General features: G+C 34.1%; 1 protein-coding gene across 1 annotated transcript; it reads right to left on the bottom strand.

Annotated features, from left to right (window-relative positions):
- Positions 1-5,135: 5,135 nt before the first annotated feature.
- Positions 5,136-9,325, bottom strand: LOC113304318 (homeobox protein knotted-1-like 7). The gene is made up of 5 exons (XM_026553398.1): positions 7,964-9,325; positions 7,742-7,862; positions 6,049-6,242; positions 5,809-5,940; positions 5,136-5,586 (listed from the first exon to the last, which is right to left on the bottom strand). The coding sequence occupies exons 1-5, from the start codon at positions 8,312-8,314 to the stop codon at positions 5,446-5,448; spliced, it is 939 nt and encodes a 312-aa protein (XP_026409183.1). The 5' UTR covers positions 8,315-9,325; the 3' UTR covers positions 5,136-5,445.
- Positions 9,326-11,730: the final 2,405 nt, after the last annotated feature.

Raw genomic sequence — 11,730 nt, 5'->3', positions numbered from 1 at the left:
GAAGCATTTATGGAAAGATGCATACATATTAATGACGTAATCTTTTTCAACTGTTGTAATTATATATGGAAAGAAAATTTTAAATTAGTGATTATAAAACTTAAACTATCTAAAAAAAACTTAGGGTAAAAATATCTTTAGAGGTCTACTTATGGTAAAAGATTCCCAAACGACTAGCTTAAATATTTAGAGCATCTCCAAGAGTGGGTGTTAAAAGTCTATGTGGAGTTTTTATTTAGATCCTTATTTATGGGGTCATATGTATATAGAAAAAATAGCCACCTTTTGTTCATGAACTATCTCCAACAGTGTGCGGTCTTATTTTAAGGATTTGTTTATTTGGATAATTATAAAATTGATTCTTTTTTCCTATTGGTTTAGAAAATTTTATTTAAAAGTAAAATATTAATATATGGTGAAAAAGATAACGTGGAAGTCATTCCCAAGGTCTAAATAAGACTTTATCTATGACCTTCATATTTATTTTGACACCCTTCCTATTTAATATGACCTACTGTTGAAGATGAATTTAATGTAAATAGGAGTCTAAAATCCTATGTGTCATAAAAAAAAAGATCTTCATCTTCTATTGGAGATGCTCTTAGTATGTTAAAAAAGAAAAAAATTTCTTACCCTGTATTTTTGAATTAATTTAGGAAGAAAAATCTTTCCATTACTTTGTTATATTTTGTTGCCACACAAAGCAATTTAATTCATTTTCATTTCTCAATTCTCATTGTTTTCTTTGCAGGCGAGTCTCAAAGGTCTATATTAAGGACACTGGCATGGACATTCGTAAAATGAATAATTCTCTTTGTCATCTTAGATATATTCTCTAAACATGTACAAGTCTTTTCGATGATGTAGTAGTGAATATATAATTATAAACCAGGATGATACTGGCCTCTTCCATCATTTTCAATTTTATGTAGGGCCAAAAGGATAAATGTTAATATGAAATAGGTAAATAGGAATAAGGATGGATGTAAATCCCAATGATGGGGTTATTCAAGATTATTGAATTATAATTTTTGTGAAACTTATTCTTATTATTCTTTTTCTTTCTCGAACATGATATACGCATGAAATTTCTTTGTTTAATAGACCATGTTGTAACGGCACTTCGTTAACTTGACCTACGGTTGATATAAAAAAAACGTCCCTTTAATCGTTCAATACCAAGAGAGTTTTACGTTTTGTTTCAAGCCACATACATAATAAATTAGCTATATGCATCACTAAAAATCCAGCAACCAAATTATTTAATTAACCAATACAATTTAGATTCTCTTTGCTAATAAAGGTACTCCAATCATTAATTAGTGGACAATCCTTACGGTTAAAGTAACAATCACGAGTATTCAAACAGAGTCTTAGTGCGATGTTAGTTTATTGCTTGATTACAACTTCTTTGACGGGAAGCATTTTATCTGTTTTGTGCTATCTAGAATTGGAAAACTATTTTATGTTATATCGTGTGTTCTTTTAATGTCTCTAATATCATATACTAATATTTGAGTGTGATTTTTCATTTAACTATAAGGAGTTGGTACCTGGGATGGGTTGACCGCTTGATTCTTAACACAAGTATATGATTTCTGAAGAAAGATATATCAATGCATTTTCTTGATTACATCAACTTCGACGGTAAAAAATTAAGTTACCCACTTGATTTTTTACGCAAGTATAGGGTTTCTGAAGAAAAATATATATGTGTGTTTCCTTAATTACATTTTCTTTGACGGGAAACACTTCATATGCTTTGCGTTATTTAGAGCTTGCAATCTATTTTATATTAATATCATTTTTTTTTAATATCGCTAATATCACATATCGATCCCTATATAATGACTAATGACATTTCCTTGATTACTTTTTTGACGGGAAGCACTTCGTATGTTTCAGACTTTTTAGGGTTGGCAATCTGTTTAATATTAGTATCGTGTTATTTTTAATGTCTTTAATGTCAGATATCAACACAAACTACATAATATGTGTGATTTTTCATTCAACTACAAGAAGTTGGAGCCTAGAAAAACAGTTGAGTTAGCCGCTTTATTTTAACGCAAGTATATGATTTCTGAAGAAAAATATAAATGTACGTTTCCTTAATTACATTTTCTTTGACGAGAATCACTTCATATGCTTTGCCCTATTTAGAGTTGATGAATGTGATCTTTCATTTAACTATAAGAATTGTTGGAGCCTGGAAGAGCAGTTGAGTTGGTCCCTTAATTCTTAACACAAATATATGATTTTCGAAGAATGTTATATCAATGCATTTCCTTGATAACATTTTCTTTGACTGGAAACAATTCATATGTTGTGCACTAAGAGTTTTCAATCTATTTAATATTAATGTCATTTTTTTTAGCGTCTCCAATATCAGATATTGATACAACTGCATAAAAAGTATGGTGTTTCAGTTACTACCAATAGTACTGATACATGTAATGTAATGAACTACTTATTGATTTCAAAGGTCGGTATAATTTTTCAAAAGTATTTTATTTAAGAGGATTTCTTAATCTCCAACACTTTAAACAATATATAAGTGGTGAATAATTTGGTTCCGATTGTTAATCTACTAAATGATTGCTTCAAAAAAAAATCAATATGATAATTGGTGTTTTCATGGTCCACTGCAGTTGTTAATTGAGATCCCTTCTTGGATGAGTGCGGGGCTTCGCCCAACTGAGGATCGATTTCGTCGTACCCGGTTCGAAGCACGGGTTAAATACTAAAAAAAGAACTAATTATGTATATATAGCTCAATACTATGTTTTAGTTTATTTGTAAAATTGATTATTATTTTATTATATTGCATAAAATTAGTTTTCAAAACTGTGTTAGATCTTCAAATCATAATAATATTATATATTTGATTATTATAAAGTTTTACCTGTTAATTGTTAATCTGTTGGATAGTAATTCTATAAGCTTATTAGAACTCTTATTAGGACGGGTGCGGAGCGAAAACCCGCCACAGTGAACATGAACTGACGATATAAGAAATTCTATCAGTCCCGGTGCGTAGAACGGGTTTCAAGCTAGTCCCCACTAAATTTAGCATTTTTCTTACATGGGTATTTGCTATGTTATTTCTTCACCTGAAATTAGTTATAACAAGTGTGGCGAACTCGAAAGTAATGGTTTAAAAAAATGTAGTGGAGAGATAAAATTGTTGGATCTTGATGCCTCAAAATCAATATTCTACTCAAATCGGTTTTGAGTGATGCATATAACCAAAAAATAAAATCGTTGAGTGTTGATATTATATTTGAAAACTCCACAATTAAAGTCATCAACATTTTAATTCTAGACACCAAATAGGGCGAGTTTGTTGCTTTGGGATAAAAGAGCTAAAGGCCTAACCAGTTTGGACTTCACCCAAGGTATGGTAGGGTCTATATGGCTAAAGGGAGATGTAAAGCAAGAGTTTAACCAAATGTAGTAAAATTCTCATTAAGCTATAAAAGAAGCACACCTATAAACAGCAAAGAATATGTGTCCATTAGTAACCATCTGAAAGTTACAAAACACAGTGACTCTCTTTTAAACCGAAAGCATTTTGCCATACAAAATATGGAAACAATGAACTTTTCAAAACCTTGTAGTGGAAATCTAAGGGGGGATGTCTTTGATGTATCAAAAGTTCAGAAGGAAAGTTTAGATTACTTGTACATAAAATAACCCTTAAAAAGGAAAATTCTCATTAGAATCAGCTTTCCAAGCCCAATTACAAAGGCTAGCTTGACAAAGAACTATGTTTGTTTGTTTGGTTAACCTTCAAAAAGTTAAATGTAAATTGAGGTTTAAGTCGACTTTCTAAAATGGGTATTAATCAAAGTGTAAAGATTACTTGAGCTAAGTGCTTCACTCAACTATGGTACTCGAGAGCAGAATTAAGATATTTTCCTTAACTTAGAAAGTAATTAAGACTAGGCAACCAGGACTCTAGGTGAGAGTACTTCTGCCTCAGTATTATACATTTGTATCGAAGCTGCTAGGTATACACCACCTCTATACCCAACTTTCTACACCCCTATGTGTCATCTATATTCACCCCATATTTCATCCTCATCTTCATCCTACCCCCACCAGAGAAAAATAGGGAGTCCGTTTTAAGAGTGAGCAAATAAAAAGTTGACACATAGCGGGTAAGATTTTGGGGTATGAAATCCGGTGTATACATAGCATTTTCGCATTTTTATTTGCTGATGACATTCTGACCCTGCCAAACACTCACACTGGTCAAGTTTAATACTACTTTCTTCATTTCAAAAAGATAGGCGGGTTTGATATGTAAATTTTTACACATGAAAGGAGCTTATTTTTTTGAAATGTAGGTACCAAGGTAGTACATGGATTATGGAGAGATATCTGCAGATTCTGTACATGCACTGATGCACATTGTGGAATTGACTCTGTCTTCCGTTTATAAGATGGCAAATTTCATGCCGCAAATATCAGTTTGTGCGAGTCACAGGCAAAATTCCAAACATGAGGCTGATTTTAAGTGGCCAGACAATATTTGGGTTAGGTGCCACACTTAGGAAAATTAAGCAAAAGATAAATTTATTAAATTAGCCATGTTGGCAGCGCATATTATTTCCCAAGCATGCATATGAATATTGCGAGTCTGCTACTCCAACCTCTCATTTGCGCGTTGCTGGGAATTAGACGAACGCATAGAGAGAAATCAGATCGTCTCCGTTTGGCACAGGCGAATATCACGTGAAATGGGCCACTAGAAAGGCCTTGGTGTGTATTCTTATTAAGCCCATTTATATACTGAAACGGTGATACGACTCATACGGAGCATTTTTTTAAGAACGTTAATTTTTGTGCGGCAACACAAATTTCATTGCAGGCCAAAATTGGATTGCGGTCAAGTAAACCAAGGTATTCCTTCATTTAGCCATAACGTTATACACAGGATGAGTAATGCTGCCTTTAATGGTTGGACATGTTGATTCAGCAAGAGGCAGTTTCGCTCTCGGAATGATTTTGTGGCCGGCTCCAGGTTTTGGCAGTGAAACAATCTGCGTTCAGCTTCCCAACTAAACTTCTAGGCGTGGGCAATTAAAGTAAAAGCAATCATTGGGTCATTAACATTTTTCTAAACTAGCAAGAGAGGTAATCTGGAGACACTATCATTTTGACTCTTCTCTGCCAAAAGAAGAAAACGGTAAGTTATTACAGATCCATGGAAATCATCATACATGACCACCTCAAAAACCGTATATTACAATGCTGTGTTTTCATTTTCAAACATATCTAGCTACTTACTTCCTCCCATGTTTTTCACTTCCCTGAATCCACTTTCCTGACAGTCCCACGACGAACCAAACTACGGTTGAATTTACAGAACAACTACTATCTTTTGTAATGTAAGTATGTTTCTTCTTCTTTTTTCTTGATGATTAACGTTTCCTCGATCGTCTACCTTTTGCGCTTAGACTTTAACGATGTTATCGACTGAGAATTACTATGCCAGTTACGCTTTCTTTGGTTGATAAACCAATTGTTAATCTGCTTTAGCTGCAAACCTGTTTCTTCCACTAGTTTTGCTTTATCATCTTCCTGCAATATCCATAAAAAAGGATACAACAATTTAAAGACCCAAAAATCAAGAAAATGGTAATTCAGTGAAGTAGAATAGTGAAAAAAAAATGGTAATTATTTTGGCACCAGAACCGAATCTTCTGCAAATCAGCAGTTGTTACAGCAACATGTGATTCGACAACTTGTGCAGAGAAATGCTAAGTAAGAAAGGTAAATGAAGGTAAAAATATATGAACTTACAGTAGGGTAAGGCCATTTTGCATGTTGCTGCCACCAGTTTTTCAACACTGAAGTAGTATCACCAGGTAACTTTCCAGCCCTTCTCTTTCTAAGAATTTCTTCCCTGACATCTTCGATTCTCGAACGGAATCCCTGGAAGGAACAATGTTTGGAGTCATTTTAAAGTTTAGCATATACTGCTGGAACAAGAACAACAATTCAAGGATTCTAGTGCATTAGGAATTAGAATAAATGATGCACCTGTTTGAGTTCAATTTTTAATTCTTCTCTAACTCTTTCCATCAATGTTCTCTCAGATTCTGTTGGAAGTAATGGACCAAAACCTGTCATGTCATGACACTCAACACCTGATGATTGCTCTAAAGCATAATCCATTTGTAAATCGTCTTCGTCATCTGACATTGTTGCACCAGTCCCTTCACTTAGAGTCACTCCTGAAACAAGCTCAGTATAAGTTACTTGTCATGAGAGGAACTTTGGATTGAAATAACTTGGTAAATCATTGGTGAGATTTACAAAGCCGTTAACAGAAATAACTAATCCAAATACTGCTTTTACGCGGGAAACATGCTCCGTGGCAATGCAAATACGTGTTACTATCGTACGTGCTATACTAGCGAGAAGGGTTTCCATAGTGGCAATATATTCTTCGAATATCATGACATTTAAAGAATTTATCACTTGCTAACATTTTGTTAGTCATGCATAATCGTCATTCCTCTTTTAGCATCATCTGTCTTAATATTCAATCAACATGCTCTGTCAGAATGGGATTCTAGCAATATAGATTGAAGAAGATTTCACGTAACGAGAATTCGGAAAATCAAAAGTGAAAAGTGCATAATACATCGTTTCTTATCAAGAAAAAAAAAGTGCATGCTTCTAAAGAATCATTAGTCAAGCATCAAGCTATAGCATATTGTGATGTGAAATCATTCATCTCATAATTAGTCCACATCTAAAGATTCATATTAACCAAGAATACATTGTAGTCCTTTATTCAATTGTTCTATTCTCTTTTCCTTCTTCCTCATTTTTTACATGTGAAAAGAGATAAGCAACTCTGGTACTAATGACAACTAAGATAGAAAGCATTTGCAAGAGAAATTCATAATTTTCTTATTTGTCATAATTTAGTCTGGTGTCCTCGATGTTTTCTATTTAGCTAACTAGAACATTGCAATTAGTTCTTAACAAGCTTAACCCGCTACGAGCTACAATTAAACTAAGTAGTTGTTAGTTGAAATTTATTATTAATATACTTGCTAATCAACCTAATTGACAAGCAATTATATCTTGTTAGCACCAACCTACCTAATCCATTTATCATATCCTGTACCAATCATACCCAACTCTACCAAAATGTTTAATTAGACATTCATTAATTTGTACTCTAATTTGCTTTTTACTTATAACTCTTTCACACATAACCCATATTATCTTACTGTAGGAAATGATTAAGAGTTGAGTTAAACCACTTAAAAATCACTCAAAAACTTCAAATTCTTTACCAAAATAGGAAACCCCACTAAACAAGATGTTAAGAACCATTCTTTAAGCTTATCTTAAGAATCAATCAACTAGATTTTCACCAAATGTATCCATCAAGAACAGCTAATTAATCAAAACCTCTCTTCAAAAAATTAATATTCAGAAAACAAAATTTTTTAAAAATCTCTACCTACCAATATGCAGCACCTAACTAGACCTAACTAATCACAATTTCATAAGTAAAGACTAGATTTTTGTTGGGTGGGTTCCTACTCCACCCACCAAATTGATAATAAAACACACAAAACTTTCAAGAAACCTCATACATGGCTTCCTCTATCTCCTATTCTCCTCACCAAACAGTCAATTCCTACAAACAGAATTACCACCAACAACAGTAACAGTAAGAAATAGTACTAGACATGGAGAGAGGGGTAGATACCTGTGAGAGCTTGGAATGACTGTTCAATTTCTCTGCAAGCCATGACTGCTTCAACAGCATGAACTCTAACATGTTGTTGAAGCTGTTCTCTAAAAGAACACAAAACTAACAAATATTGTGCCTGTATTTTTAAAAATTAAGACAAACCCATTAATCCACATGAACTTCTGATTCATTCATGGAAAAAAGATTGAGAAAGAGAGAGAATTAATCATATCATACCAAGAAGTTATCAAGTTCTTGTCTTTCATGAGGAGAAAGTCTATGATGTTGGTTCTGATGTTGAGAAGCATAAAATCTAAGAACATGATGAGATTGAGAAAGTTGTGAATCAATCAAAGGCAAATGATCAATAGGTGTAGCAACTCTAAGACAACCAACATGAGCTGATAATAATTGTTCATAAAGTGGATGACTTGCTATCTCTGTCTTCAATAGCCTACTTTCATCTTCATGATGTTGTTGTTGCTGTTGATGTTGATGATGTTGATGATGATGACGGTGTAATCCCCCACCACCACCACCACCACTTCCATTACCTCCTAACATTACTATTCCTCCTGGTTCTTGCATCTTTCTTCTCTCCACAACAAACAACAACACCAACTCAAAAACTCAAAGCATTAATTAATCACGCACACCCCAAACCCCAAGATATATCTATAGATATCAAGATAGACAGAGATATAAGAGAGAAGAAATGAGAAGAAGAAAAAGAGATGAATTTATGATGATGAAAAAAGAGTATAGAGCCCTATAGAGGAAGTGATTAGGTTAAGGACCACAATTCTCTGTTCCTTCACAGAACATATATTAGTGAAAGCAAGCAAGCAAGCAAGCAAGCTCTAGACCCCCTCCCTCCTCCTCTTTCAGACCTGCCTGCAGTACTACTAGTAAGATGGTGTTTTTTTCTTCGGTTTTTTCTTCTTGGCTTAACAAAGATTCAAAAAGAAGGTAGTTTTTCTCGTTATGTGTGTCTGTTGCAGCACAAAGTCTAGGGTTGTAGCAGGAGTGGTGGTACTAGTATGTATTGGGATCAGATACTACTCTACTTTCTCTGAAATCTCTGAATTATATTTGCTTTTAACACAGATCCACAGGTAATGAGAACAAAGATTTGATACGTGTGTGTGTGAATCTCAAGGATTGTTGACTGATGATGAATAGTTTAAGCTGAAAAGTTTGATGAATTGGTCTCAGACTCTGACATGGAGAAGAATTATTTGATTTTACAGCTTGAATCAAAAAGAGAAGATGATGAGTTTTTTATTTTTTTTCTCTCACTGTATTGATACCTTAGCAGTGTACTGGTACTGGTAGTAGTAGTACCACCCTATAATTGGTAGGCTGCTCCTGCTTTGTTATAGACTTTGGTGATACCTAGTTTCATAAATCTCTGTCTCTTTGACAGCAAAACAAAACAAGCCTGGTGCTGTTGTTGCTGATAATTTTAAGATATCATCAGAATAATATCAGGTTAATCTGTATTTGTGAAGGAACGGGAGATGGTGAATTCGTAGTTAAAGAAAATTGTAACGGAAATGGTTTTGTTAAATGAAGATTGTCGGCTGAGGAGGATATCAGTTGAGCTGTCGTTATTTGGCTGGCGTGTTATTGCTTGCTTTTAGCTCTCTTTCTTTACGTTTTTATGGCTTTGTCTTCTTTACCCAATTTTATTAGTAACATTTTTTTTCTCCTAGTGGTTGTGTTTCTTTGGGGTTGTGGTTAAGTAATAAGTACTCATTCTTGACTACAAGTCAAACACTCATGCTATTTGGTAAAGAGATTACTTTATTTTGAAGGGGACGGGGTATCAAGGCCCTATAGATCGAGCACCTGACGGCAGGTTAAGACCATAGATATTTGTAACCATACTTGACCGGATTAAAATATTTACTGTAATAATTATTGGTATCAGAGCCTCTTAGAACACCTGACTAATCCCCGAAACAGGTTACTTAAAATCACCGATCTTTGTGAAATTATTGTTAGGAAGAATCGAATCTTTAACCTCTTGTCTGGGAGGAGTATCTTGAGATTTGAGTTGGTCAAGAAATTGATCGTAAATTTCAAATGTGTAACTATTTTCTCATGGGTACATAATAATAACTTGTTTTTTGATATAATGTATTATTATACTTACAAAAATAGTTGGATATGTTGCTGCTAGATTGGAAATGCTGGAGCATCGTGTAACCAAAAACTTCCCTTTGGGTTCAATGGTGAAATGAATTAGGTAAATTATGATTAACAAGAAGACAAGGCCACAGGGGTATTTGGTAAGAGGGAGACTTAGTCAAATTTGAATTTATTATGGATTTGATTTTCTTTTTTTAAAGTTTAAATCAACCATAATGTCTTAGTATAGAATATGCAATGAAGTGATTCATAGGGTTTCTTTGCTTGCTTAAATTTGTGACTGGAAACGACTGGTTTGGTGGATAATATTATTTGTCTATGCACCAAACACCAAACTATTGTGGTGCACAAGTTAAGCCGTTGGCAATACCAAACTTTCTTTTTTATTTCTAGAATTGTTGGTGGAAGGAACAATACCAATTGCCTAACCACGACCACAGTTTTATGTTGTTGTTGGTTCAATGGTTTTGATCACTATTCATTTATTTTTATGCGTACTTTTGTCAACAAGGTAGGAGGATTTGTGCATCATGTCAATCACCACTGTCTGCGCAGTGATCATAGGACTAACCGAGAAGAAAATAATTAGTCGTACAAAGGATAATGCATATTTACATGAAAAAATAAGAAGAATAGTGTTATAATGTTTACGAAGGTTATCAAATTTCATCGAGTTTACCATTTTATACTTGACAACATGGAGCACGAAGAAATTATACTTGGCGTTAGCCAGCTGAGGCCAGGTTCGCTCTTAGATTATGCTTCCTATCCATTGTTTAAACAAATGCATGAGGAGTATATTTAGCCGGAAAGTTTTCAATAAGGTGCCTCGAAACTAGAAGTTGAAATAATCCAAAAATTATAGACTTTTTAACTTAACTGAATCGAAAAATAACTTCCTCGAGATGTATTCAAATATCTCTAAATCCGACAAAATATCAAAAACACTCCCAGTATATAAGAATTGCACGACCTAAAATCATTTTTTTCTTTTTAATTTGGTTCATCTAAATAAGTTCCAAATATGCCTCCTTCTAATTTTCATGGTAAAAAAACTTGCGAAGCAATTTTACATAGTCGATACATGGGAAGCTGATTGATGAAGCCAAGCCGAAAAATTAAAGAGAAAACTTAAGAGCTTGGATGACAGACAGCTGGTACTATATATTTGTCGTTATAGGTGGTCCCAAATGAGAAGTTGTGTGTGGCTTACTTTCTACGGTGGTCCCCAATAAAAAAAACATCGAGATCACGTCTTGTCTTAATCGAACCCCCACCACCCTCTGATTTACCAATCAGACTTCCTTTTTCTTCTTTTCATTAAAATATAAGGATGACAACACCCTGCTTAATCACAAACCCCGGAGTTTTTCATATCGACGGCTTGTGTGAAATGGAGAAGTTCATACTCTCCGGGTTGACAATAAGAAAAAAAGCTTAAGCATTAAACAAAAGTACAATTGACGTCAATCTATAAGATAACCCTGGAATTTGATACTCCTAAACAAAAAGGAAAATCTAGTACTAAAAGATTATCCAACGCCTAATGTGAAGAGATGTAGAATGGATCGACCAATTCGTAGTACCAATTATATGAGACGTACGAGGGTTCATCTATTATGAGGTTTGGGTAGACCTGCTCAGAGGGGAATTATCCAATGGCATGGGTCCATACTTATCCAATAAAAAATCAGAAATGCTAGACCCATCAAGAAATAAAAAGCCACCGACTCTCATAGGTTTGAAGATCCAGTCATCCACAAAATGGCCCCTGTTAATCCTTGTGATTGGCGGAACCTTAAATCTGTGAGAGAGTGATGGATTTATACTTCAAAAGGTAGCGGTGAGCT

Source organism: Papaver somniferum, chromosome 8 (assembly GCF_003573695.1).
Source record: "Papaver somniferum cultivar HN1 chromosome 8, ASM357369v1, whole genome shotgun sequence".
NCBI lineage: Eukaryota > Viridiplantae > Streptophyta > Magnoliopsida > Ranunculales > Papaveraceae > Papaver > Papaver somniferum.
The sequence above is the reverse complement of the archived record's forward strand: the minus strand, read 5'-3'. Positions and strand labels throughout refer to the sequence as shown.